The following is a 27,668-nucleotide window of genomic DNA, read 5'->3' on the forward strand; positions in this document are numbered from 1 at the left end:
GCTGGAGAGGATGTGGAGATATAGGAACACTTTTACACTGTTGGTGGGACTGTGAACTAGTTCAACCATTGTGGAAACCAGGGTGGCGATTCCTCAAGGATCTAGAACTAGAAATAACATTTGACCCAGCCATCCCATTACTGGGGATATACCCAAAGGATTATAAGTCATACTGCTACAAAGACACATGCACACGTATGTTTATTGCGGCACTATTCACAATAGCAAAGACTTGGAATCAACCCAAATGTCCATCAGCGACAGACTGGATTAAGAAAATATGGCACATATACACCACGGAATACTATGCAGCCATAAAAAAGGATGAGTTCGTGTCCTTTGTAAAGACATGGATGCAGCTGGAAACCATCATTCTCAGCAAACTATCGCAAGAACAGAAAACCAAATACTGCATGTTCTCACTCATAGGTGGGAACTGAACAATGAGATCACTTGGACACAGGAAGGGGAACATCACACACTGGGTCCTATTGTGGGGAGAAGGGAGGGGGGAGGGATAGCATTAGGAGATATACCTAATGTAAATGACGAGTTAATGGGTGCAGCACACCAACATGGCACATGTATACATATGTAACAAACCTGCATGTTGTGCACATGTACCCTAGAACTTAAAGTATAATAAAAATAAATAAATAAATAAAATAAAATGCATAGGCAAAAAAAAAACTAAAAAATTACTCAGACACAATGGTGCACACTTGTAGTCCCAGCTACTCGGAAGGTTGAGGTGGGAGGATCCCTTGAGCCCAGGAGTTGAAGGCTGCAGTGAGCTGAGATCGTGCCATTGCACTCCAACCTGGGTCACAGAGCGAGACCCAGCTTTAAAACATACATAAAATGAAGTTAAGTTCAGTTAAAGATTCGGTTCCCTGGCTGCTCTGGCCCCATGTCCCATGCTCAGAGCTGCACGTGGACAGGGCAGATGGAGAGCATCCTCATAACTGCAGGGGACCCTCGGGCCATGTGGGTCCCCCAGGGATGCTGTGGCTGGGCTGGGGCCCTTCCCCTTGTGGGGGACACACCAGGATGGAGGCTGCCCATGCTCCCAACATGGCCACAGGGAGAGGGAGAAGCCTTGGGCTCTGAGCCAGCCCTGCTGTCCTTGCAGCTGGTGAACCGGCTGGGCTCCACACGAGCTAGTGCAGAGCTGCACATTCAGAGCCCCACGCTGCAGGCCCGGGAGCAGTGCCACAGGGAGCAGCTCGTGGGAGCAGTGGAAGGTAAGTCCCACCCCTGTCCTCGCCACCAAGGCAGCTCCCCACGGCTCAGACCCAGGCTGGACCCTCACAGGCCTGGCCATGTCTGGGGGGACAAGACTCTCACCCTTCCCAGTCAGGGTCTGCTGCCTGGAGGACACTGGAGGAGGGCTGGGCTGGCATTGTGGGGCAGGGAGAGCCACAAATGGGAGATGAGGAGGCTGCTGCGGGCCAGGCACAGGTCCCAGCCCCTGGCTGGAGGCCGCACCTGTGTGGGCTGGTGGAGGGTGGGCCCTGAGCCCAGAGCCTGAGTGGAGGCTGGAGAGGTCACTCTGGGTGAGCGGGGTTCCCAAAGCCCTGCTGCGGTCCAGAGAGGGAAAGCCTCTGCACAGAGGCCAGGCTTACACCCAGGGCAGCTCGCCGGTGGTGGACAGGAGGCAGTGGGCAGGAGGCAGTGGGCAGGTTGTGACAGGAACAGTAGGAAGGATGTCTCTGCAGAGGGCCAGGCTGCTGGGCCCCAGCTTGGCTCCCAGGAGAAGGGGCAAGTGTCAGGGGCCTGGCCCCTCCATTGAGGGTAGGGCTGGTTGTGGAGAGACCTGGCCTCGTCTGGGACTGCTCCTGGGTTCCTGGGAGGGCCTTGGGCTGCAGAATGACCTCACTAGGGATGGAAGGTGATGGGCCGGGGGAGAGGTGGGACACATCACCTCATTCCTCCAGGCTCCCAGATGCTTTATTCAGGGCAGGGCAGCCAGGATGGGAAGGGGGTCATCGAGCATCCGTCTTGGGCTCCCAGTTGGGCTGCCTGTCTGGACAGGTTTTGAGCCTCCCATCCCTGGGGACATGCAAGTGGAGGCTGGTTCAACACCTGGCGGAGCTGCAACTCCCACTGTGGGTTGGAATATGTGTCCTCCAAGTCTTAAACATTGGCTCCTGCAACCCCCCCTCAACTGTCTCTCCCAGTGCCCAGTGTCTGAAAGCCAGTTGCTCATCTGGACCCCACAGAGCTGGGCCATCTTTGATGCCCTCCATGACCCTCAGGGAGACCCCTCCCTTGCTGGGCAAATGTCCTTGTTCCTCAGCCCACACAGTGCCACAGGCACTGGCCAACCCCTGACTGCCAGTGCCCATGTCTGACGTGTCTCTGGGGGCCCTGTGACCTCCGTCAGCCCCACAACTGGTGGCCACAGCACCACACACAACTGCTTCCGGAGCTGCCAGCACCTCAGCCTCCCATGAGTCTTATGTCTCACGGCCAGGGAGGTGCCCAGCTGGGACACTGGGACACCCAGGGCTGCCTCTTGCTGGTGACAGGAGTGTGCTCCACAGTCGTTCACTTGGCTGTCACAAGTCTCTCTCTGGGTCCGGAGGAGGGGGTGGCAGGGGAGAGAGGCCACCAGTGCTGGACAGGGTGTTGGCGCCTCGGCGAGGTGAGAACGCAGGTCCTTGAAGAGCCTGAAGCTGGAGCCAACACCTCCCCGCTTCTAACTCCTATCCTGCTGCTTCATCTTTAACCCAGCAGCTCTGCAGCCCGAACAGGCCCTGGCAGACCTCTGCGGGGTGGGCGCTGCCCCCTTGCTTGTGGATCACGCTGCGCACGGCTGCACTCCTCCCATGGTCGCAAATACTCACTCTGGCCCACAGCCGATCAGGTGGCAGTTTAGGTACATGAATGAAGGTGCCAGAGAGTATATGGGCCCAGAGGTGCCTGGCTGTCAGCCCCAAGTACAGGGAGGATGAGTGGGGAGGCCCTGGATTTTCCCATCACTCTGCAGTTTCCATCACTGGCCTGCAGGTGGTGGACACCTTGGCTTTCTCTGAGGTCAGCTTAGTCTAAACACACAGAGCCTTTTGGTTAGATTTCATTGTCTCCTCCCATGGGCACTCCTCTCTCCGGGGGGAGCCTGTGAAATACACACTTACACATATGTATACATGTGCATGCACACACATGCATGCACATACATCTGTGCACATACACACACTTGCACATGTATGTGCCCAGAAATGCACAGTACGTGTGGCTTGCAAGTGTACATATAGATGCAGGTAGTCCCTGAAATTCACGTGCTTCTTATCTGAGACAGGTGTAAAGCCTTTCTCCACATGGCAATCTAGCAAAGCAGACGGTGTCCCACCCCCGACCCAGAGCTGTGAGGCCGTGTGCCCCAGGCTACGTTACTTGACTTTTCTGGGCCTCCTGCTTGTTTTTTTCCCTCAGGGTGCTGGGAAGGGTCACTGAGATGTGAAGGTGCTAGTGGCCTGTGGACTGCCCACTGGCCAGCTGGCTAGGGCTGGGAGAGGGCCATCTTTGTGTCCTGATGATTCTGCCCGGGAGCTGCAGAGGAGGAGTCCTTGAGGTGAACTGGAAGGAGGAGCTGCCTGATCCCAGATGCGTCCCATCCCATATCTGGAACCACAGGCCCCATCCTGCTGGCTCTGGGGAGGAAGGCAGCTAGGAAAACCAGGAGAGACCATGGAGTATGTGGACTGAGGATGCTCCTATAGGGAGATTTGGGCTGACGCTCACTTGGAGCTTAGCACCCTGCCCAGGCATCCCCTGGGGCTGTTCTTGGCAGGACTTCTGTGGCTTTGTGCCACAAAGCTCAGGTGTGCCACTTTCAGGACTCCAGAGTCCCTCTCTCTTGAGGACTTTTTGTAACAGAGGCCCCAGCTACCTCAGCCTCAGTGTAGCTGCTGGCTCCCTATGCAGCCACAGGCCATGTATTCCCTTCTAGGACTTGGTTTCTGTGTCTGAGAAGTGGGATTGTAGGTCCGACAAATTCACAGGGCTCCCTTGGCACATGGGTTGAAGGAGAAGCTGGGATTTCTGTGCTGGGAGCATAGGTAGGGTCTTCATTCTCCCCCCAGACCCTCAAGACCCTGCAAGACCCTCGAGAGGGACAGTGGGTCCTGCCTTCACGAGGGGACACATTGTCCTCAGCCCTCATTCCACAGCCACTCAGGACAGGCATCATCACCTCCATGTTAGAGACCAGAGAACTGGGGCTCTGAGTAGACAGCCTGCCCAGGGGCAGCTTAGCAGGTGACTATAATGCTGTGCCACTCAGATAGCTCAGCCCCCGGCACTGGCTGGTCTGTAACCCTCGCTATTCCGACTGTTTTCTTTGTAGTCACTGAGCAAGAGACTAAAGTCCCCAAGAAAACCGTCATCATGTAAGTGCAGGCGTGTTCCTAACCTTCCTTCTGACTGCAGTGCCTCCTGCATGCCACTGACCTGCCTGGATCATGCCTGTGTGGCCTAGCCACCTGCTTGCCGCCTGTCTGCTCACATAACATTCACCCTCTGACTGCCAGCACCTTACAGGTACTTGCAGTTACCTTGCATAGGCGCCTTCCCCTGGGGCCTCGATTACCTCCACACTTCACAGCTCTCTCTTCCAGGGCCTCAGTACACTCCATGGTCCCACTGTTTCAGCAGAGTAGATTTACTCCACACACTTCACAGTGGTTCATCCAGGGATTCATCAGGTGCTAGGCCTGAGAGCTGCTTTCCTCAGTGGGCGAGAGACAGAATTCTAATCCTCAGCACCCTGGGATTTACAACAGTGTTGTCCAACAGAACTTTCTGTGATGATAGAAATGTTCTATATCGGCTGGGCACAGTGGTGCACGCCTGTAATCCCAGCACTTTAGGAGGCCAAGGTGGGTGGATCACCTGAGGTCAGGAGTTCGAGACCAGCCTGGCCAACATGGTGAAACCCTGTCTCTACTAAAAATACAAAAATTAGCCGTGTGTGGTGGCGGGCCCTTGTAATCCCAGCTACTCGGGAGGCTGAGGCAGGAGAATTGCTTGAACCTGGGAGGCAGAAGTTGCAGTGAGCCAAGATCACGCCACCGCACTCCAGCGTGGGTAATAGAGCAAGCTCTGTCTTGAAAAAAAATAAAAAGAAATGTTCTATATCTCCCCTGTCCACTACAGTAGCCACTAGCTACATGCGTCTTTTGAAGCATCTGGAATGTGTCTAGTATGATTGAAGGACAAATTTTAAATTTTAATTTTTGTTCATTTGAATTTAATTTACATAGTACACTCATAGTGGACAGCACAGCCTTAGGGCCCTTAGAGGTCCCCTAAGCCTGATTTTCACATTTGGAAGATGGAGAAACTGAAGTTCAGGGAAGAGAGGAGGTTAGCTCCGGGTGGCTAATGATTGGAAGCCAGCGGAGATCCCACTTCCCCAGTGCCACGCCCACCGTCCCTTTCTTCATCCTTCAGTGCCTCAAGGATTTAGCAAAATCACACATGCTGCTGCTGCTGAAGTAACACAAGAGGACCAGAACTGGGTGAACCCATAAATGTAGGGTTGGTTTTGACCTGAATAATCTGAGAGGACTTCCAATAGAAGGTGTGTGCAGGTGGGAGTGATGGAAGAGCTTGCAAAAGCCAGGAGGCAGGAAAAACTGTGGTTTCCTAAGGCCAGATGGCTGAGAAGCTCCAGCACGGGAAAACTCTTAGTTCTCAAGGGGCCTACAACCTCCAAAAGGGGCCTTCAGTTGGCCCTATTATAGGAAAATCCCATTGCCAGACATTTGTTGAGATCCTGGGTTAACCCTTCCTTGGCTTTCTCCCTCCTTCCCTAAAGCAAGTTGCTCCTATGATGCCACCCCACAATAGATGGGACTGCCTGGATGCTCGTAAGCACCCCACTCCTGGAGGTATGCAATGGTGCCAGAGCCTCACATAGATTAGTTCTACATTTTGTCCCTTTGGGAGCACTATTATTATCTACATTTTATGGATAAGAAAATGGAGGAGCAGAGATGGAGCCAGAATGCCCCACTGGCAAAGCTTCAGAGGCGACTCATGCCTAGGGAAGGGAGGACCAGGTGATTTACAAGCATACAAGTCCACTCTGTTCCAGGCTTAGGAAGGTGGGAACCCTCACCATGCAAGAATAATTTACCCACTCAGCTTGAGGAATGGAGGGAGCCAACTGCATAGGCATGGCGCTGAACCCAAGGGTGGACCACACGGGAAGAGGCACCAGGGAGGCAGTAGACCCGAGAAGGAAACAGGGCTTGGAGGCAGACCCCATGTGCTGTGCTTGCAGTATCAGTACAGGATGCCCATGTGTCCTTGTGGGGGTAGCAGTGAGTCCAGCATTTGGGGGGATATTTAGGAGTCCCCATCCCCATCCACCTGTTGGGCTGCACTCAACTTACCACCCTGCATCAGCAGATCGGGCAATGTGAGGTGAGCAGATGGGGCCTGGTCCAGGCTCTCAGCCACAAGCGTACTGCCCTAGAGCCTGGGTGTGAGGCAGGAAAGCAGCCTGTGGGTATGAGTGGGCCACATCTCTGAGCCTCAGCTTCCCCATCAGTTAAGTGGAATACATCACTCCCTCCTTAATAGCTGAGGGCTGGAGGAGGCAAGACCTGTCATTGCTGTGCACCCCAAGGGGTGGTCACACATCTCTGGGCTCATCCCTGGGAGCAACTGCTTCCAGATGGAGCCCTGAATTAGACAAAAGCAAAGCTAAACAAGAGAGAGGCAGTACCTTGGACAAAGAAGACAGCTGGCAGTAGCTCACTTGGTGACAACTTTGTCACCTCATACATGCCACATTCCTTGTCCTGAGCTTGAGGGAAGTGCAGGGCTGAGGGAAAAATGAGTAATAGGCAGGGAACTGATATGTGTTGTGTGTTACTCAGCACGTTCTGCTTCCCTACCTGTTACTCAGTTTGCTCTCAGTGCTCAGCAAGGTCAGGGACACTGGGCACCAGAGGAGGACCTGGGCTGACTGCTGCACTTCTCCCTCTTGGCCCCAGGCAGATTTTGAGCCTCTTTGAGCCTCTCTGTCCCCTATAAAGTGGGATCAGACCCTCTCCCAGGTTACTGCAGAGTCAGACAAGAGAACTTGCAAAGTGCTCCATGCACAGCCACATACAGCCGACCTTGCATTCTGCCTCCATCACTCCACCCCAGTCCCATTTTGGGAGATGGAACCAGGCAGGAGGAAGGGCTTGTCTGATGGCACATGGCTCATCACGGCCAAGCCAAGTCTGGGGGCCAGGTATCCAGCCAGGTTTCTTTCTTGGCCTGCCTAAAGCCTTTCAAGGCCTCACACTCTCAGACCCAAAGGCTAGGAGAAAAGGTCTGAGCTCAGCCCCCACCCCGCCCCCGCGGCATGAGCTGTCCAGCCCATCCCTGGCTGAGGATTTTCAGGGTGTGCAGTCCCTGCCCTCTTAGAGTTGGCCACTCACCGTCCCCCATGATACAAAGCACAAAGCCTGCTGGTGGGATGGACCTGGAGGGGAGACTGTCACTGGGGCCACTGCACTCAGGATGTGACCCAGTTTTTGGAGGCACTTGCCTTTGCAGTGCGGCACGGGCCTCCCCACGTACCTCACCTCTTGTTTTCAGATCTGCACACCAGAGACTGAGGTTGGCCACATGGGATCTTGTGCTTTGTTTCTTTGGTTCTATGGCAGGGGGTGGGGGACTCTACAGGTTGGGCTCACATGCATGTGTAAGAGTTCTTTGTGCACTCTCACCGCTCGCTTGCTGGTGCAATAACCTGAGCTCTTACGCTGCCCTGGCGTAAGAGCCCATCTTTTCTCGGGCCCTCTCCTCCTTCCCCCAGAGAAGAGACCATCACCACTGTGGTGAAGAGCCCACGTGGCCAACGACGGTCCCCCAGCAAGTCCCCCTCCCGCTCACCTTCCCACTGCTCTGCCAGCCCGCTGAGGCCGGGCCTACTGGCCCCTGACCTGCTGTACCTCCCAGGGGCTGGCCAGCCCTGCAGGCCTGAGGCAGAGCCAGGCCAGAAACCCGTGGTGCCCACACTGTACGTGACAGAGGCCGAGGCCCACTCTCCAGCTCTGCCCAGACTCTCGGGGTCTCAGCCCAAGTGGGTGGAGGTGGAGGAGACCATTGAAGTCCGGGTGAAGAAGATGGGCCCGCAGGGTGTGTCTCCCACCAGAGAGGTACCCAGGAGCTCATCAGGGCATCTCTTCACGCTGCCCCGTGCGACCCCCAGAGGGGACCCCAATTCCAACAACTCCAACAACAAACTGCTGGCCCAGGAGGCCTGGGCCCAGGGCGCAGCCATGGTCAGCGTCAGAGAGCCCTTCGTCTTCCGCATGGATGCCAGAGGCAGTGTGGACTGGGCTGCTTCTGACGTGGGCAGCCTGGAGCTGGAGGAGACCGGCGTCACCCTGGAGGAGGAGTGCACCATGGAGGAGGCGGGAGAGGAAGAGGGGGAAGACGGAGATGCCTTTGTGACGGAGGAGTCCCAGGACACACACAGCCTTGGGGATCGTGACCCCAAGATCCTCACGCACAATGGCCGCGTGCTGACACTGGCTGACCTGGAAGATTACGTGCCTGGGGAAGGGGAGACCTTCCGTTGTGGTGGCCCTGGGCCCAGCGCCCCTGATGACCCTCCCTGCGAGGTCTCAGTGATCCAGAGAGAGATCGGGGAGCCCACGGTGGGGCAGCCTGTGCTGCTCAGTGTGGGGCATGCACTGGGTCCCCGAGGCCCTCTTGGCCTCTTTAGGCCTGAGCTCCGTGGGGCATCACCACCAGGACCCCAGGTCTGTAGCCTTGAGGGCACCTCCTTCCTCTTGCGGGAGGCCCTGGCTCGACCTGTGGGCAGTGCTCCCTGGACGCAGTCTTTCTGCACTCGCATCCGGCGTTCTGTGGACAGTGGTCAGAGCAGCTTCACCACAGAACTTTGCACCCAGACCGTCAACTTTGGGACAGTGGGGGAGACGGTCACCCTTCACATCTGCCCAGACAAGGATGGGGATGAGGGGGCACAGCCCTGATGCTGCTGCCGTGGTAGCTTGGGGCAGCAGGGAGAGGGACATGCCCTTGAGGCCTAGGATGCTGCCCAGCCTCAGCAGCAGCCCCTAGGAGCCTCCTGAGGGCCTCCCTGTCACTGGTCCCGGGCCCTTCTTACCTCACTCAGCTTCAGCCAGGAGGACTGGGTGGCGCTTGTAACGTCAGAATGACTGGCTCAAAGACCTGAGAGCTCTGGGCTGTTTCCTCTCAGCCTGGCAGGAGCCTCGGGACTGTGGACGAAGGATATGGCCTTGGGCATTTGTCCTGTTCCACATGGGCCTGGTCCATCCCTCCTGGCCACAGCTGCCAGGCCTGGCATGGCCTTGCCTCTTCTGCAGTCTTGGTGACTGAGACCCTTGGGTGGCTGCTTCCCAGCTCTGCAGGCCCTCCTGGCCTTCTCTGCAGGGTGGACATGGGGTCTGTGTGTGGGCAGCAGCCTGTCTCTCAGCAAGAATAAAGTAGCTTCCTGCACACCTCTCTGACTCTCCTTGCCTCTCCACTGGGCAGCCCTGGGTCCCCTCCACCTGCAGCCCTCAGGGGAGCCCATACCCTCATCTGCCCTTGACTGTGAGGTCACCTGGCTGGCCACTGCCTGTGGAGTCCTGGCCCACCCTGGGGTCCCTGAGTGGACCTGCGACAGCTGGTTCCCATCATGGAGGGGCCACTCACAGGGGCACACGGCATGGCCAGAATAGCCAATCATGCTCCTTCCTAGCATGCTGGGTACCAGACAGGCCTTCCCCAGCCCTGGGCAGTGGGGACTGTTGTCATGGCAGACGTGGGGATGTGGTGACCCCGTGGGGCTCAGGATCTCAGCATCAGGGATCCTTCATTGTCTCTGGCCGGACGATCCCAGCACCATTAGAGGACAACCCCAAGCCCTCCAGCTCCGAGGCTGGCCCAGGGGTCCTGCTGACTGCATTGGAGTGAGGAAGGTAGAGAGGAGGGTGCCCTGGCAATGTAGAGAGCAGCCCAGGTCTCCTCTCCAGGCTGGCGACTGGGGATGCAGCAAGGGCCCTCAGCAAGGGCTTGAAGACACAAACAAGGCGGGAGGCTTGGGGCAGGTGACCTGCTGGACCCGTGTGCGAGGTGCATGGCTGATGGCCAGGTGGACAGGGAGGCTGCTGAGGGGGAGCTGCCAGTGGGGACCATGCCCAGCAGGGCTCTAGAGGAGTCTCTTGCAGCCAGCAAGGGGCCAGGTGGGGCAGCCGGGGCTGGGGTTGCAGGTGGAAGGGAGGGCAGATTTGGGTCACAGGTGGAGAGAAAGCCCCTGACAGGCGAGTTCAGGCAGGGGCTGCCCTGGGAGGGAGGGCCCATCCCCAGAGAGGGGTCCACGGTCATGGCCACCTGGACACCCACTGAACCCAAGCTTCCTCTGGTTCTCGCCTTGGCACCAGGCTGTGCCCAGGTTTGAGGAGAGGCCAGCCCTGGTGGGGGGTTGCAATCACTGGCAGAGCCAGGGCTTGGGGCGGGTATCCAGGCCCGGCTGCTCCCTAGAGGTGGTGACACTCTCCCGAAGGTTCCCGGGGAGGATGGGCCTGAGCTCGCAGGGAGTCTAGGAGGAGGAAGTGCCTGCCTGCAGCATGGGTCTGTGGTTTGTTTCCTCTCTGTGTCCCAGGCCTCCACCTCCAGGCAGTCTCCTGAGAGGGGAGTGGGTGGGGAGGACCCCAGTGTTGGACCACCTGGGCAGTCTCTGAGGAGGGGGACGGGGTTCCTGGAGACCCCTCTGGAGGCTGCAGCTATCCCAGACCCCTGGGTCTCACCTGCTCTGCACTCATCTGCCTCTTCTACAGACACCACCCTGGAGCGAGTGGACCAGGAGATCACATCCGTCCTGGAGAGACTGCTGGGCCCCAGGGTGCCAGGCCCCTTCACAGGGGACCTCACTGGCCCCGGCCCCTGCCCTGGGGGGGCACCTGCACTCCAGGAAACCGGCTCCCAACCTCCAGTCACCAGATTTTCGGAGGCACCCGGTGAGGCCCAGACGCATGCTGACATTAAGACCCCCAGGGATTGACCCCAACCTGGCTGTGCAACGTGAAGGGTACCCATCACATGGGCATGAACTGACTAGGCCCCAGTGACTCCGATTTGGAATCCCAGTGGCTCCATGCACTGGGGGTCCTGGGCCAAGCCTACCTCTTGCTTGGCCTCAGTTTCCCCGTCTGAATCTAGGCACAGAATGGGTTCTGGAAGGTTCCTCCTGCTCTGAATCTGTTCCAGGAGCCAGAGGCTTCCCATGGTTAGCCTGTGATGGCAAATTCAGGTGCCCTGTGCTCCTCAGTGGACAGGGAGGAGGGGGAGCAGGGGGTGAGAAAGGGGAGGAGGAGACGGGAGAAGAGGGAGAGGAGGAAAGGGATGGAGGGGGCAGAAGACAGGAAAGGAGGAGGGGGTGGAGGAGGGAGGGGCAGAAGCAGCCAGTACCCGAAACAGACCAGACCAGACTGGCTGCTACAAGAGCCAGCTCTGTGGGTCACTCAAGCCCCTTCCCCCAGGTGTTATGATCACCCAAGCCCCTTCCCCCAGGTGTTGGGGTTCTCCTGTTATGAAGCACTTTAACCGCTTCTTCTTTTTTTGTCTTTCGGATGGGGTCTTGCTCTGTCACCTAGGCTGGATTGCAGTGTGCAGGGGTGCGACCACAGCTCACTGCAGCCCCAACCTCCTGGGTTTAAGTGATTCTCTCACCTCAGCCTCCCAAGTAGCTGGGACTACAGGTGCATGCCACCATGCCCAGCTAATTTTTTTTATTTTGGGGTAGAGATGGGGTCTTGCTGTGTTGCCCAGGCTGCTCTCAAACTCCTGGGTTCAAGCCATTCTCCTGCCTCAGCTTCCCAAAGTGCTGGGATTACGGGTGTGAGCCTGGCTGCCAACATGCCCGAGCCCTGGCCTCACTCCAGCCCGGTCCTCAGGTCCCCGATCAAGGAACTTTTCCTAAAGGGACAGATAGTGCATCTGGGGAAACTGAGGCCTGGGTTGGGGGAATCTCATCCAAGTCCCTGCTGCTCACCGCAGGTGGATGGGGGCCTGGAGTCAGGCGTCCAGAGAGCCATGAGGACAGGGCTGAAGCGAGGCCAGAGCTGGGGCAGGAGGGCAGCCAGGCTCCTCCCCTGCCCCGTCCAACGTCCTCTGCATCTTGCTTCTGTGGGCTTCTCGGATCCGTGCCCTTCTCCTTCTCATTTGGCCCAGCCCCAGCCTTGGTTGTCTTCACACAAAAGACCATCACGGCCTTGCATCCTGTGTGCCTACCCACTCTGGTCACCCCACACCATCTTGCAGGGCCTTCCCTGATGCAGCCTCCCTGGCCACCCCTACCTGGTTCCATCACCTTGGAGAAAGGCCATCAGGCTGGAACCAAACAGGATGAGACCTCCAGGGCTCAGTGCCCTCCCCAAGGACAGCACAGGACAGTCCCCCACCATGGTCTCACGCTTAATCCCCTGAACACATGCTCCAACAGTCCCACAGTCCCTATGCTGCTTCTGTGGCCTCCCGCAGGGCTAGGTGGCATAGGGTTCGGGGCAAGCAAGCCGCCTTCCCCAGTGAGATGAGAAGGCCAGCCCCTCAGGTCTGCTTCCCTACAAGAGGCACGGAAGCCCCCAGGCCTTCAATGAGCGCAGGCTCCTCCCTCTAGCTGCCTGGGCACCCTGGGGCCACCTAGGGCCAAGAGGCGTCTCTCTAGGCCCCAACTTGGTGTACATTTGCTCCGTTTGCCTATCACGGGGCTGGCTGGGCGCAAGGCCTGGCCCAGGAGAAGGGGCACGGCATCCCTGTCACCCTGGGAAATGGTCTCTTCTCATTCTTCTGCCTGTCACTCTTCCCCATGCAGTGACCAAAGGCCGGTGTCCGTAAGGGAAGGACAGGCAGAGGCTGGGGCAGGGGTCTGGGAGGACTAGCCCTGGCCCTCACTCGAACTCTGCCTTGTGGGTGGAGTGCACCCTGCCACATCCAATGGGCTGTGTGCCAGGGCCACAGTGGTTGAGCAGACAAACCCGCCCCAGGTGCCGTGCCGCTTGGCCCATCGGAGCAGATCGTGGGCTCCTTCACAGGCCTGACGCTCGTTCACTCTGCCCGATGCTTCTGCAGAGTGGGAATGGGTTGGCCTGCTCTGGCCATGACCCCACCCGCCCTGCCTGTGGCGGACACCCTTCCCACTTGTCCACCTGCTTGAAGCTCAAGTGTACTCCCACAGCCACCTGCCCTGCCTGTGCTGCCTGTGCCGCCGGCCGGAGCTGTCCCGAGCCCCACTCCTCTACCCAGTCTGCCCTGGGTCTCTCTTGTCCTCTCTCTCACAGCTGGGTGGAGCGGTGTCAAGGGCCCTACCTGTGACCTCTGGGCAGCCCCATGGGGTGATGCCATGGCCCTCTGGATCCTGCCCACCATTGCTTGCATGCTAGGAACTGTTGAATGCTCCTGGCACACACGGTGCTGAGACAGAGCTGCCTGCCCTGTCTGGCTGTCAGGGAGTGTTCTAGAGGGCAGAGGCCACCACATCCAGTTGTAAGCCTGGCGGGTGGGCAGGGGACCCTCGGGGCTGGTGGCACCAGGTCAGATATGGAGGGTGCTTGGCACCTGGGCTGTGCAGGGTGGCTAACTGCACATGCTTGAGCTGTGGGCTGGGTACTGGGTTTGAGGCCTAGGACCTTGCCAGGATCTCACCCACGGCCCAGGGCCCCCGGAGCCCAAAGCTCTGCCTGGGCTTTCCTAGCCTGGGAATGTGGGGACCTGTTGCAGGTACCACCTGGGCTCCATCTCATGAGGCCCTCATCTCCCAGCAGCTGTGCCCCAGAGGGTGCCACAGCCCCTCCTCCACGAAGGCCCAGAGCAGGAGCCAGAGGCCATTGCCAGAGCCCAGGAATGGACTGTGCCCATTCGGTAACCGCCCCAGACTGCTGGGTCCTGCAGTGGGGACCAACCCCCAGGGGACATCTCCGGGCAGGCAGGGTAGGGCACGAGTTACCGCGGTGTCCTCACAGCCCTCCACTCTTTGCCAGCAGCCACCCCAGGCATGGCGGGTCTGGGAGGAGAGGCCACCCTTGGGATGAGAGGTGTTGGGGGCCCCCTTCCACACTAAAGGTTGGGCCCCCGTCTGTACATCTCATCCCAGAGGGGCTTTGCTGCAGCCCCTTCCGAGTGGTGATGAGCAGGGATACCCTATCTCATCGGGAGAATGTGTGGGGGCCCGGCAGAGCCTCACCCCACTTCCTAACCCCAGGATGGAGGGTGCAGCCAGGCCTGGGGCAGGCACAGGGGAGCTGCTCTGGGATGTCCACAGCCACGTGGTCACGGAGACCACAGAGAGGACCTACACATACCAGTCCATCCACACACACACCGCAAGTACGGGGTTGGGCCCAGCTGGGTTATAAGTGTGATCCCCATACCCCCTGCCCAGGGCTGGGGGGCATTTGCACATCTGCAAATGGCCACCCAGCCTGTCTCAGCCCTGCCCCAGCCTGGGACGCCCACATTCTACTCACTGTGTCCCCTCAGAGGGGCCAGAACCCTCCACTGGGGAGACGCAAGTGGCAGTGAACTTGGTGTTCATAGGACCCTGTCCCTGAGAACGGCAGCCAAGTTAGTGAGCTCTGCTGGCCCCACCAACTCCTCCTGATCACCTGGCCAGCTGAGGTCAGAGTGGGAAGAGGCAGTGGTTCCATTGAAGGAGCACCCCTAACTGTCAGAAGCCTGGGCAGTCAGGATGGGGTGCTGTTGCTTGGGCTGTGGGGGGCGTTCAGTTGCCCACAGTGTATCTCAGGGCCTCAACAACCACCCAGGCATGGTGGGCTGTGGCTGGCACCCAGGGTTGTGTGGCTGGTGAGGTGGTTTCCATGGTTCCCTCCCTGCCCTCCCAGGGCCCCCATCCATGCAGGTAACCATCGAGGATGTGCAGGCACAGACAGGCACAACAGCCCAATTCGAGGCTGTCATTGAGGGCGACCCACAGCCCTCGGTGACCTGGTACAAGGTAGGTGTGCAGGTCCAGGTGGGCGAGATTCGGGGATGGCCCCAGGATCTGGGGGACCCACGGGAGATGGGTGCAGTCCACACTGTGCACTTCCTCCCACATCCCCTCCAGACTGGACACACAGCAGGTGTCGGAAGCACTGCTCAGTGAAGGGTGGGGTGATGGGGTCCCCCAGAGTGGGCTGATGGCAGCCCTGCCGATCCTGTGCCTCCAGGACAGCGTCCAGCTGGTGGACAGCACCCGGCTTAGCCAGCAGCAAGAAGGCACCACATACTCCCTGGTGCTGAGGCATGTGGCCTCGAAGGATGCCGGTGTTTATACCTGCCTGGCCCAAAACGCTGGTGGCCAGGTGCTCTGCAAGGCAGAGCTGTTGGTGCTTGGGGGTGAGTTGGTCGACCCCTCCTGGGCCCAGGCTCTGCAGCTGGGCTGGCCAGGTACAGGTCTTGTCTCCATGGGGCAACCTCTCTTCCCATGGGTGGTACCTGGGTGGGTGTGGTCCCTGGGTGGGTGTGGTCCCATAGTCTTGGGTCCAGGAAGCAGCTCCCATTAACACCACAGCACTGGGTTCCGTGGGGATCAGGGTGGTCACCTTTGCCCATACCAGCCGCTTCCTACTCTTTAGGGGACAATGAGGTGGACTCAGAGAAGCAAAGCCACCGGAGGAAGCTGCACTCCTTCTATGAGGTCAAGGAGGAGATTGGAAGGTAGCACCCAGCCCCCTTTCCCCTGGACTGCCAGATGGCGCCTTTCCCCAGGCCACCTGGGCTCCCCTCACTCCCTCTTTCCTAGGGGTGTGTTTGGCTTCGTGAAAAGAGTGCAGCACAAAGGAAACAAGATCTTGTGCGCTGCCAAGTTCATCCCCCTGCGGAGCAGAACTCAGGCCCAGGCATACAGGGAGCGAGACATCCTGGCCACGCTGAGCCACCCGCTGGTCACGGGGCTGCTGGACCAGTTTGAGACCCGCAAGACCCTCATCCTCATCCTGGAGCTGTATCCTGCCCTCAGCCCCTGAGAGGGCTTGAGGAGGGGCATGCAGGGCCAGGCCAGGGCTCAGAGGAGCCATGTGCTTGGTGTCCCCTGCCTGGCTGGGTGGTGGCGACAGCCATCCAGCCGGGAATTTGGGTGGGGAGTCTTCTGTTCCACGGGGCAGTGACTGGAGTCCCCAGGGGGTACTGGTGGCTAGCTGGCCCTGATGACCTGATGCCCTCAGCAGGGATGGTGGTGGTCCGCTCCCACTCTGTAGATAGCCTCTTAGAGAGGAAGGAGCTGCTTGGCCTGGCTACTCTGGGGCACACCCTGCCACCCACATGGCCTTGTCTTGGAGGTCTCCTCTGTCCTCCGGTGCTCTTAACAGGGTGTCAGCCGGACACATGCCCCACTGCCCCAAGTCGTTGTCCTCTTTGCAGGGAGAGGGTGCTGGATGGCCTCTGTACAGAGGGGACAGGATGCCCCCTTCCACTGTGCCAGTGCAGTGACTGGCCTCAGTCCCCAGCCTCAGCCTGCAGCCCCTCCCTTTTCAGGGCTGCATGCCATCTGGGGTTCAGAGGGGTCCCCGTTCCACTCTCCTCAACCCTGAGCATCACCCCCTGCTGCCCCCAGAGATCAGATGTGCCCATAGTCCTGGCCACCTCATTGTGAGTGTGGGTTTCTGGGGGCAGGCAGGTTTCAGCCTCCCAAGCCTGCTTTTCCTTGATGGGATCCCAGGTGCTCATCCGAGGAGCTGCTGGACCGCCTGTTCAGGAAGGGCGTGGTGACAGAGGCCGAGGTGACTGGGCCGCTGCCTTTCACTGCCCCAGCCATGCACCCTACCCCAGGCCCCTTTCAGACACCAGGTCCCTGCAGATACAGTCCCAGTCACAGCCCTCTCTAGCTCAGGGGCCTCTGGGGGCTCCCTAGGGCCTCCAGGGCATGTTGACCCCTCAGTCAGGCTCTACACGGCCTGCCACTCCGCCTCACCTGGCCAGCTGACCAGCGCAGCCCGCCCCTCCCCCACTGAGGTTCACAAGTCCGTCGTATTCTCCCCACCTTTGAGGGATCTCCTGGCTTAGGGGCACACAGGACCCAGGACGGCTTTGCATATCAGCTGCCGAAGTCAGGAGGAGGCTGGACTTGAAGTGGAGAGGGAGGCTGGGGCTGGGCTCCCACCTGAACAGCAGCCCTTGCTACAGGTCAAGGTCTACATCCAGCAGCTGGTGGAGGGGCTGCACTACCTGCACAGCCACGGCGTTCTCCACCTGGACATAAAGGTTCGTATGTCCTCATCGCTGCACCCCAGAGCCTGGGACCTGCAGGCCAGTGGGGCAGGCTCACCACTCCCAGCTTCACTGAGAGGGCTTGCTTGCCTCCAGGGACGGGGAGCTCACCACCTCCAGGCAGCCCTTTCGAGTGGGGTGTGGCTCTGGTGGAGCAGAGGCTGTCCCCAAATGGCTGTATCAGGTGCTCCCCACTGTCCCACCCTGCCCCTGGGCCTCTGGGTATCCTCACCAGGCCCACCAGCCCCAGGAGTCACCCCCTTAGGGCACGGCTCTCACCCACTCCCAACTCTCCCCGACAGCCCTCTAACATCCTGATGGTGCATCCTGCCCGGGAAGACATTAAAATCTGCGACTTCGGCTTTGCCCAGAACATCACCCCAGCAGAGCTGCAGTTCAGCCAGTACGGCTCCCCTGAGTTCGTCTCCCCCGAGATCATCCAGCAGAACCCTGTGAGCGAGGCCTCCGACATCTGGTGAGTGGGTGGCTGGGCCAATGGGTCTGGGTCTGTAGCTTCTCTGGGAAGCCGGTCCCCACAGATGGCTGGGCCCTCTCCTCTGCCCCAGGGAGGCAGCAGGCAGCCTACTGGTCAGCCAAGGGGTCCTCCCTGAACCCGTCTCCTCCTACAGACCTGGGCTCCCCACTTCTGTGTGTGTGTGCCTCTTACCTGAGGGCCAGGCCTGGGGCGACGCACAATGTGTGGTTTTGTCTTGCAGGGCCATGGGTGTCATCTCCTACCTCAGGTGAGCAGAGCCCTGCCCCATCAGCTGACTTAAGACCCCTCCCTTGTAGGCCCACTGAGGGCATGTGCACCGCTGGCTGCTCCCCAGATCAGAGACCCGAGACCCAAGAGGCAACTATCTTGGGAACAGGCAGTCAGCCAACCCTGATAAGAGGTTCCTGCCCAGAGGGTCTCACAAACACCCTGTCATCAGAGGGCTGTGCCGGGTCATGAGGCAGCCAAGCCACTGCCCTGCAGGACTGGGGGTTGTCCAGCAGTCACTCATAACAGCCACTGCTGCCCTGAGGATGGCGGTGGTATAGATAGCCTGGACCTCCTCAGCAAGTTGATCCTTAATTCCTAATTCAGGCTGATCTTGATGCCTGCCCCAGACTGGATCCCTATTTCAGACTAAGGCTGGTGCCCAGCCAGGCTGACCCTACATCCCTGTCCCAGCCTGAGCCTGTATCCCGATCTCAGACTAAGGCTGGTGCACACCCAAGCTGATCCTATATCCCTTCTGCCCAGATACCCCAGGCTTGGTCTGGGTCCCTGTTCCTAGCTGAGCCTGGATCTCTCTGGGCAAATCAGAGAAACTTGCTGGGATTCTCAGAGCTAGATGGGAGTGGGACTAAGAGCCCATCCGCAGTCAGGGCCTCATCTGAGGGCTGGACCCTCCCTCTGCCTTCAGCCTGACCTGCTCATCCCCATTTGCCGGCGAGAGTGACCGTGCCACCCTCCTGAACATCCTGGAGGGTCGTGTGTCATGGAGCAGCCCCATGGCTGCCCACCTCAGCGAAGACGCCAAAGACTTCATCAAGGCTACACTGCAGAGAGCCTCTCAGTGAGTGCGCCCCCAGGCTTCTCCTGCCCGGGGCCAGTCAGCCCTGCCCCAGAGGGCAACTGACCACCTGACCCCTCCTGAGCCTACCTCTCCCTGCAGGGCCCGGCCTAGTGCAGCCCAGTGCCTCTCCCACCCCTGGTTCCTGGTGAGTATCGGGGTCAGCCCCACACTATGCAGGCGGAGCCAGAGGCCAACAAGGGCAGGGCCTCTGGGCAACAGGGCGTGTGAGCACAGAACTGTGGCTGTGGCCCGGACTCTGCCCAGCCCAGAGGACATTTGTCCTTGTACATTAGTGAGAGGGCTGTGGGAACCTCAAGCTGGAACCACATTTCAGTGCCCCAGCCCCCAACCCCCAGCAGGAGGCAGGGAGAACTGCGAGGAGCTCAGGGACAGGGGGTCGCTGTCACCTCTGACTTCTGGTCTTTGCCATCTGCCCCACCTGGACATCTTGGGTGAGGGCTATGGTGTCCTGGACCCAGGGGATCCCAGGACTGGGGCTGCCCAGCAGGGCTTCCATCATGGGAGGGGCCCCTATCAGGGCACCATGGTCTCCCTGCCAAGTGGCTGCCCACCTCGGTCTCCCAGAAATCCATGCCTGCGGAGGAGGCCCACTTCATCAACACCAAGCAGCTCAAGTTCCTCCTGGCCCGAAGTCGCTGGCAGGTGAGCCGTGACCATCTGAGTAGGGACCAGTGAAGGGGAAACTGAGGCCCCACAGGGCCAGCTGCGCACCTAGGAGTGCAGGGAAGTGGGGCTGGGCTCCTTTGAGCATGCTGAAAGGAGATGGGAATCATCTGCTGGGCACAGTGGGGATGGGTGCACAGAGTCCCATGGTGCAGGAGGGCGGAATGACTGTGCCCTGGGGGCAGAGGACCCAGAGTTCCTGGGTCTCCCCACCTGATGCCTGCTGCCCCCATGCGGTTCCAGCGTTCCCTGATGAGCTACAAGTCCATCCTGGTGATGCGCTCCATCCCTGAGCTGCTGCGGGGCCCTCCTGAGAGCCCCTCCCTCGGTGTGGCCCGGCACCTCTGCAGGGACACTGGTGGCTCCTCCAGTTCCTCCTCCTCCTCTGACAATGAGCTCGCCCCATTCGCCCGGGCTAAGTCACTGCCACCCTCCCCGGTTACACACTCGCCACTGCTGCACCCCCGGGGCTTCCTGCGGCCCTCGGCCAGCCTGCCTGAGGAGGCCGAGTCCACTGTGCCCTCTGCCGAGGCCTCAGCTCTGCCTGCATCTCCTGAGGGTGCTGGGCCACCAGCTGCCCAGGGCTGTGTACCCCGGCACAGCGTCATCCGCAGCCTGTTCTACCAGCAGGCGGGTGAGAGCCCTGAGCATGGGGCCCTGGCCCCGGGGAGCAGGCGGCACCCGGCCCGGCGGCGGCACCTGCTGAAGGGCGGGTACATTGCGGGGGCGCTGCCTGGCCTGCGCGAGCCACTGATGGAGCACTGCATGCTGGAGGAGGAAGCTGCCAGGGAGGAGCAGGCCACCCTCCTGACCAAAGTCCCCTCCTTTGAGACTGCCCTCCGGCTGCCTGCGTCTGGCACCCACTTGGCTCCTGGCCACAGCCGCTCCCTGGACACGGAACATGACCCTCCGAGCACCCCACGCCGCTCCCCAGAGGCCTGCTGTGAGGCACAGCGACTGCCTTCAGCCCCCTCTGGGGGAGCCCCTATGAGGGACATGGGGCACCCTCAGGGCTACAAGCAGCCTCCATCCACTGGTGGCCACCCAGGCACTGCTCAGCCAGAGAGTCCATCCCTGGACCACCCTTGGGGGCAGCCAGCCCCTTTCTGTCATGCCAAGCAGGGTTCTGCCCCCCAGGAGGGCTGCAGCCCCCACTCAGCAGTTGCCCCATGCCCTCCTGGCTCCTTCCCTCTAGGATCTTGCAAAGAGGCCCCCTTAGTACCCTCAAGCCCCTTCTTGGGACAGCCCCAGGTACCCCCTGCCCCTGCCAAAGCAAGCCCCCCGCTAGACTCTAAGATGGGGCCTGGAGACATCTCTCTTCCTGGGAGGCCAAAACCTGGCCCCTGCAGTTCCCCAGGGTCAGCCTCCCAGGCGAGCTCTTCCCAAGTGACCTCCCTCAGGGTGGGCTCCTCCCGGGTGGGCACAGAGCCTAGCCCCTCCCTCGATGCTGAGGGCTGGTCCCAGGAGGCTGAGGATCTGTCTGACTCCACACCTACCCTGCAGCGGCCTCAGGAACAGGTGACCACGCGGAAGTTCTCCCTGGGATGTCGCGGGGGCTACGCAGGTGTGGCTGGCTATGGCGCCTTTGCCTTTGGTGGAGATGCGGGGGGCATGCTGGGGCAGGGACCCATGTGGGCCAGGATAGCCTGGGCTGTGTCCCAGTCCTCAGAGGAGCAGGAGGAGGCCAGGGCTGAGAGCCCACTGCCCCAGATCAGTGCAAGGCCTGTGCCTGAGGTCAGCAGAGCTCCCTCTAGGAGCTCTCCAGAGCCCACCCCATGGGAGGACGTTGGGCAGGTCTCCCTGGTGCAGATCCAGGACCTGTTAGGTGATGCGGAGGCGGCTGACACAATATCCCTGGACATTTCCGAGGTGGACCCCGCCTACCTCAACCTCTCAGACCTGTACGACATCAAGTACCTCCCATTCGAGTTTATGATCTTCAGGAAAGTCCCCAAGCCTGCTCAGCCAGAGCCACCCTCCCCCATGGCTGAGGAGGAGCTGGCCGAGTTCCCGGGACCTATGAGGCCCTGGCAAGGTGAAATGGGCCCCCACGCAGACCTGGAGATCACAGAGGAGCCAGAGGACGTGGATGCGCTGCTGGCGGAGGCTGCCATGGGCAGGAAGTGCAAGTGGTCCTCACTGTCACGCAGCCTCTTCCACTTCCCTGGGAGGCACCTGCCACTGGATGAGCCTGCGGAGCGGGGGCTGCGTGAGAGAGTGAAGGCCTCCATGGAGCACATCTCCCGGATCCTGAAGGGCAGGCCAGGAGGTGAACCCCCACCCCACCCCAGGCATCCTGCACGTCCAGGGGCCCCCATTCTGTACCTGGGGTTACTGCACTCCAGGTGACGGCAGGAGGCCCCCGGGGCACCCCCGCCGGTGTCCAGGTGCTGCCCACACCTCCTATACCTGCCTCAGGTCTCTGAATCTTGGGGTCACCTCTCCAGCCCTGACAACCCTCCCCACGGGGCAGCTGAGACCCAGCCCTGGGACCTAACATAGCTGAGGAGGCCTGGGGAGGCTATAGGTGGTATGCCCCTGGGGAAAGCATTTGAAGGGGCCAGAGTCTTCCTGAACCAGAATCCTTCCTGACCCCAGAGTCCTCCCGACTGGCCCCAGACCCTCCCTGACCCCAGACACCCCAACGCTGTACTCTTCCAACCCCAGATCCTGCCTGACTGCAGACTGTCCTAACCCCAGATCCTCCTGAGTCCTCCTTGACCCCATAGTCCTCTCTGACCCCAGACCCTACCTTACCCCAGACCCTCCCCAACTCCATACCCTACCTGACCCCAGACTCTCCTGACCTCAGGCCCTCCCTGACCCAAAACCCTTCCCAACCCCAAAACCCTTCACAGCCCCATAGTTCTCCCCAACCACATAGTCCTCCCTGGACCCTCCTGACCCTGTGCCTAGAGGTGGGGAGGGTGCCTGATATTCGTGTTTCCTCTGTGGCCTGGAAGTCTGGGGAGTGGGCAGCGGGCCCGCCGACCCCAGTTGCTTCCTGTCCCAGCTGCTCCGGGTCCTTGCAGCCAGAGGCGGCTGGTGCTACCCAGAGGGGCCAGGCCTCCTGACCATGACCTTCATCGGCCCCCTTCCTCCTGCAGGTCTGGAGAAGGAGGGGCCCCCCAGGAAGGAGCCAGGCCTTGCTTCCTTCCGGCCGTCAGGTCTGAAGAGCTGGGACCGAGGTGAGCAGGCCCAACACAGAGACCGGGCCCCCTTGCCTCTCAGGGTCCCACCAGCATGGCCAGACTGGTGGGGAGCAGGCTTTCACTCACAGGGGTGCGGGAACTGATGAGAGGTCCTGGTGGGTGTGGTGAGCTGAGCAGTCTTGGAGGACTTCCTGGAGGAGGAGGTGGTGGTGCAGATGGGCCAGTCTGGGGAGTGGGGAGTCAGGGGTGGTGGGGCACGGCTTCTCCTGGTGTCCCCACTGCAGGGTCCAGGCCATGCTCTGGGGCCTGGAGGTCACCCCTGAAGGCTGATCTCATCCTCCCTCCTCAGCACCGACATTCCTAAGGGAGCTATCAGATGAGACTGTGGTCCTGGGCCAGTCAGTGACACTGGCCTGCCAGGTGTCGGCCCAGCCAGCTGCCCAGGCCACCTGGAGCAAAGGTAAGAAGCTGTTCCAGGGGCTGGGGGCTGGTGAAATCGGGTGAGTGGCCATCGCCAGCCCCACAGGATGCCTCGCTGTCAGGAGGGAAACTGAGGCCCAGGGAGAGGTGTGAGGCCTGGCTGTGGCATGAGGCTTGCTCTGTACTTTTGCAGATGGAGCCCCCCTGGAGAGCAGCAGCCGTGTCCTCATCTCCACTACCCTCAAGAACTTCCAGCTTCTGACCATCCTGGTGGTGGCAGCTGAGGACCTGGGTGTGTACACCTGCAGCGTGAGCAATGTGCTAGGGACAGCGACCACCACGGGTGTCCTCCGGAAGGCAGGTGCGTGGGCCACACTGGGGGTCCCGCCAGGCCAGGGAGGCTGGGCCAGGGCTGCTGGGAAGCTTCATCCTCCATGGAATGCTTCTGGGCCCATGCATTGGCCGCTGAGGTGGCCGCTCCCCGACACTGAGCAGCCCACATCCCTATGGGGCCAGGCACCGCACACGGCCAGGGCTGCAGGAGGCCCAAGAAGGTCAACAGAGTTCTGACCACATGGGCTGCCCTGGGCTGGCGGGAGGTCCTGAGCTGGTTCCAGAATAAGGAACCAGCCTTAGGAAGGACGGCCGGATGCAGTTGCTGACGTTACAGAGCTCGGAAGGAAGCCTGTTCATCCACGCTCCCTGCTAGGGAGAAAGCCCATCCCATTGGCCACTTGCTAGGAGAACTGAGTTTCTTGGGCACATGACCCATCGCATCATCTTCCCACGTTCCTTCCACACCCATCCCTCCAGCCCATGCAGGAGTGGGCTGCTTCTGGTTCCATATCTCAATCAAAGTTGAGTTCCAAGCACAACTAAGTTACAGGCCTAGCTCTGGGACCCCTGGCCCAATGACCAGAGTGGGCCAGCCTGCCTGAACCTGTGTAGGGCAACCCAGTGAAGCCCGGCAGCCCCACCAGGGCCCCTCTGACCAGAGCCTGGGCCCCTGCACAGGGTTCTGGTCACACCGCGGTGAATGGGCCAGCCCAGGAGTGGGTTCTGGCAGGGCAGACACCTCCCCAGCCCCTCGCCAGGAGAGGCCCCTCCTACCATTCCTCACTGTGATTGGACCCTGAATGAACAGGACCAGGGAGGGTGGGCTCCAGAGCCCTGGTAGTTGCCAGGGTGAGGCAGGGACCAGCCAGATATTGCCCCCTGGCGGCTGGGTGCCCACCCTGGAGTCACTGACCATTGGGCAGTGCCTTGCAGAGCGCCCCTCATCCTCACCATGCCCGGATATTGGGGAGGTGTACGCGGATGGGGTGCTGCTGGTCTGGAAGCCCGTGGAATCCTACGGCCCTGTGACCTACATTGTGCAGTGCAGCCTAGAAGGTATGAGGTGGTCCCTGCGCCCAAGGCTCCGGCCACCCTTCATGGGGGCCATGTCGAGGGGCCCTTGGGGAGGTGCCTGGCCTGCTCTGTGCCCGTGGTTGGCCTCAGGGAAGGGTTTCTCCACCCCCATTGATGTGGTGTGCGGAGGCCTCAGTGGCCCCTCACATGCTCCTGTGTGGCCAGGCGGCAGTTGGACCACACTGGCCTCCGACATCTTTGACTGCTGCTACCTGACCAGCAAGCTCTCCCGGGGCGGGACCTACACCTTCCGCACGGCATGTGTCAGCAAGGCAGGAATGGGCCCCTACAGCAGCCCCTCGGAGCAAGTCATCCTGGGAGGGCCCAGCCACCTGGGTGAGCCACACCACACTCAGGGCTTGGAGGGTGGGAACAGCAGCTGGAAGACCTGGATTATGCTCCCTCCTGTGCAGGGTCTCCATAGCTGTCCACTTCCTTCTGGGGAGAGAGCTGCTCCTGGGCTTGGCATTCGAGGCCTACACACTTTAGGGGCTACCTCACTCCCAAGCCCCCCCCCTTCACTCACCTACACTTCCATACACTTGTTGGCGAGCCCACAAGTCCATTCTGCTTCATGCTGAATGTTGGTAGTGAGTGTTGGTAGTGGCTGCCCCTTGCTGCCTCTAGCTTTGGTGGAGGAATGCTGGGGTTGATTAGTAATGTCTGTCCTGGGATCAAGACAGGCAGAGAGGGCATGATTGCTATGGGTGGTCCATTCTCAAATGCCCCTGCAGCCCTCATACACACCCTCACTCAGGTTGGCTCTCACTGTTTGCTGTACCCCCTCCCTGTAACCTGAGGAACAAAAGGTGGGAGTGTGTAGGAGCTCAAAGCCCCAGTTGTCAGGGTACCTGGGAAAGGGTGATGGGAGAGGTGGGGAGAGCTGCTGTGGGGATGCCCTCTTCACCCCGTCTTATGGCCTGCCCCTCCTCCCACAGCCTCTGAGGAGGAGAGCCAGGGGCAGCCAGCCCAACCCCTGCCCAGCACAAAGACCTTCGCATTCCAGACACAGATCCGGAGGTACAGGGGCCTCGGGGGCTGCAGGCGGGTGGGGCCAGGGCCTGGAACCCCCTTGCTGGCCACCCATGCCCCCACACCCACCTTCTCGCTAAGCTGGGCTCCTGCTGTTCTGAGTGTTGGGAATCGGGGAATGGGAGGGGATCATCCACCAGCCTGACTGCTGTCCCCTTGAGCAGGGGCCGCTTCAGTGTGGTGCGGCAGTGCTGGGAGAAGGCCAGCAGGCGGGCGCTGGCGGCCAAGATCATCCCCTACCGCCCCAAGGACAAGATGGCAGTGCTGCGTGAATACGAGGCCCTCAAGGGCCTGCGCCACCCGCACCTGGCCCAGTTGCATGCAGCCTACCTCAGCCCCCGGCACCTGGTGCTCATCTTGGAGCTGTGCTCTGGGCCCGAGCTGCTCCCCTGCCTGGCTGAGAGGTGAAGGTGGCCTGGGGTGGCATGGTTGAGCTGATGGACTGATGGACGCAAGCCTCTGGGGTGGGACCGGAGGACCAGGCCCCTCTGCACAGCCAGTGCCCCTTCCAGTCCACGGGGAGTGTCTGAGCCCTGGCCCCGGTGGCCCCCACCCTGGAGCCTGGGCTGAGCAGCTTCTGCCCCCCAGGGCCTCCTACTCAGAATCGGAGGTGAAGGACTACCTGTGGCAGATGCTGAGCGCCACCCAGTACCTGCACGCCCAGCACATCCTGCACCTGGACCTGAGGTCTGAGAACATGATCATCACGGAATACAACCTGCTCAAGGTCGTGGACCTGGGCAATGCACAGAGCCTCAGCCAGGAGAAGGTGCTGCCCTCAGAGAAGTTCAAGGACTACCTAGAGACCATGGGTACGTGTGTGGACAGTTGGGGGAACTCACCTGGGGTGGGGGGTGGGGCAGGAAGAAGCCCCCTCTCCTCCAGTGCTGTCCCCTCTCCCAGCTCCACTGCCACCCACTTAGCCACACACCTGGCCCACACACCTGTGCCTCCACCTGTCCCACCTGTGCCCCTCCACCTGAGCCCAACCACATGTGCCCCTCCCAGCTCCAGAGCTCCTGGAGGGCCAGGGGGCTCTTCCACAGACAGACATCTGGGCCATCGGTGTGACAGCCTTCATCATGTGAGTCCTCCAGCCTGTCTGGGGGTTACTAGGTGGGCGGGGTAGTCTCCTCCCTCCACCCGAGGGTGCCCTCACGGCCCCTGCACCCCCGTCCACCCGAGAGTGACCTCACGGCCCCTGCACCGGCCACCCGTGGGTGACCTCCGTGCTCCTGCATCCCCTCCCCCTCCGCCCTGGTCTACCCGAGGAGGGTGACCTCAGGGCCCGTGCACCTGCCACCTGTGCAGGCTGAGCGCCGAGTACCCGGTGAGCAGCGAGGGTGCACGCGACCTGCAGAGAGGACTGCGCAAGGGGCTGGTCCGGCTGAGCCGCTGCTACGCGGGGCTGTCCGGGGGCGCCGTGGCTTTCCTGCGCAGCACTCTGTGCACCCAGCCCTGGTAAGGCGCGCCCCTCTCCTTCTTCTCCCCTCCCCCTCCTCCTTCCGTCCCGCCCCGCCCCGCTACTCCCTTTCCCCTCCGTCCTCTCCCCTCCCCCTGTCCCTCTCCCCTTTTCTACTCCCCTTCCCCACACCCCTCCAGCCGCTGGGCCACGCGCTGAGCGTTTGTCGGCCCCAGGGGCCGGCCCTGCGCGTCCAGCTGCCTGCAGTGCCCGTGGCTGACAGAGGAGGGCCCGGCGTGTTCGCGGCCCGCGCCCGTGACCTTCCCTACTGCGCGACTGCGCGTCTTCGTGCGCGATCGCCAGAAGAGACGGGCGCTGCTGTACAAGAGGCACAACCTGGCCCAGGTGCGCTGAGGGTCGCTCGGGGCCGCACCTCTCGGTCTCCCCGCTAGGGCTCGCTGCAGACGCGCCAATAAAAACGCACAACCGGGCGAGAAGTCTTCCGTCTCTTTGCATTATTTTCTTTTGGGAAGGGGAGGGAGTGAGGGCTCTGTCCCCGCCTTTCTGGCTGGGACGCTGATCAGGCTGCCCCGCTGTGTCTGGGCCTGCGAGCCCCTTAGAAGGCGTCCTTAGGGGTCGCTCCCTCACTCCCATGCTCCGTGCATTCAGCCCCGCGGGGCGTCTCCATCCTCACACCCGTGCGCGTTTATTCCACCCGCTGTGCGCCTTCCTCTCTTCCATCACGCTGACCTCCAGCCC

The 27,668-nt window shown here is 60.7% G+C and overlaps 1 protein-coding gene across 49 annotated transcripts in view; it reads left to right on the plus strand.

Annotated features, from left to right (window-relative positions):
* OBSCN (obscurin, cytoskeletal calmodulin and titin-interacting RhoGEF) overlaps positions 1 to 27,406 on the plus strand; it is a 163,184-nt gene extending 135,778 nt beyond the window's left edge. For 36 of the 49 annotated variants that reach the window (XM_033197474.1, XM_033197475.1, XM_033197467.1 and 33 more), the window contains 27 exons: positions 1,133 to 1,244; positions 10,821 to 11,000; positions 13,800 to 13,899; positions 14,240 to 14,364; positions 14,880 to 14,992; positions 15,207 to 15,426; positions 15,615 to 15,696; positions 15,782 to 15,982; positions 16,697 to 16,757; positions 17,161 to 17,238; positions 17,547 to 17,719; positions 17,961 to 17,987; positions 18,657 to 18,809; positions 18,909 to 18,954; positions 19,395 to 19,472; positions 19,737 to 21,762; positions 22,601 to 22,681; positions 22,995 to 23,105; positions 23,259 to 23,426; positions 24,335 to 24,457; positions 24,641 to 24,811; positions 25,414 to 25,495; positions 25,672 to 25,911; positions 26,096 to 26,319; positions 26,516 to 26,591; positions 26,819 to 26,968; positions 27,146 to 27,406. In XM_033197474.1, the coding sequence (XP_033053365.1) occupies positions 1,133 to 1,244; positions 10,821 to 11,000; positions 13,800 to 13,899; positions 14,240 to 14,364; positions 14,880 to 14,992; positions 15,207 to 15,426; positions 15,615 to 15,696; positions 15,782 to 15,982; positions 16,697 to 16,757; positions 17,161 to 17,238; positions 17,547 to 17,719; positions 17,961 to 17,987; positions 18,657 to 18,809; positions 18,909 to 18,954; positions 19,395 to 19,472; positions 19,737 to 21,762; positions 22,601 to 22,681; positions 22,995 to 23,105; positions 23,259 to 23,426; positions 24,335 to 24,457; positions 24,641 to 24,811; positions 25,414 to 25,495; positions 25,672 to 25,911; positions 26,096 to 26,319; positions 26,516 to 26,591; positions 26,819 to 26,968; positions 27,146 to 27,323 (5,379 nt within the window). In that variant the 3' untranslated portion in view covers positions 27,324 to 27,406. Of the gene's footprint in view, positions 1 to 1,132; positions 1,245 to 4,351; positions 4,395 to 7,825; positions 9,499 to 10,820; positions 11,001 to 13,799; positions 13,900 to 14,239; positions 14,365 to 14,879; positions 14,993 to 15,206; positions 15,427 to 15,614; positions 15,697 to 15,781; positions 15,983 to 16,696; positions 16,758 to 17,160; positions 17,239 to 17,546; positions 17,720 to 17,960; positions 17,988 to 18,656; positions 18,810 to 18,908; positions 18,955 to 19,394; positions 19,473 to 19,736; positions 21,763 to 22,600; positions 22,682 to 22,994; positions 23,106 to 23,258; positions 23,427 to 24,334; positions 24,458 to 24,640; positions 24,812 to 25,413; positions 25,496 to 25,671; positions 25,912 to 26,095; positions 26,320 to 26,515; positions 26,592 to 26,818; positions 26,969 to 27,145 lie in introns of those variants that run through there. The other 13 variants (XM_033197511.1, XM_033197512.1, XM_033197515.1 and 10 more) reach the window with 10 other exon arrangements.
* Positions 27,407 to 27,668: the final 262 nt, after the last annotated feature.

This window comes from Trachypithecus francoisi, unplaced genomic scaffold (genome assembly GCF_009764315.1).
Source record: "Trachypithecus francoisi isolate TF-2019V2 unplaced genomic scaffold, Tfra_2.0 Lachesis_group5, whole genome shotgun sequence".
Lineage (NCBI taxonomy): Eukaryota > Metazoa > Chordata > Mammalia > Primates > Cercopithecidae > Trachypithecus > Trachypithecus francoisi.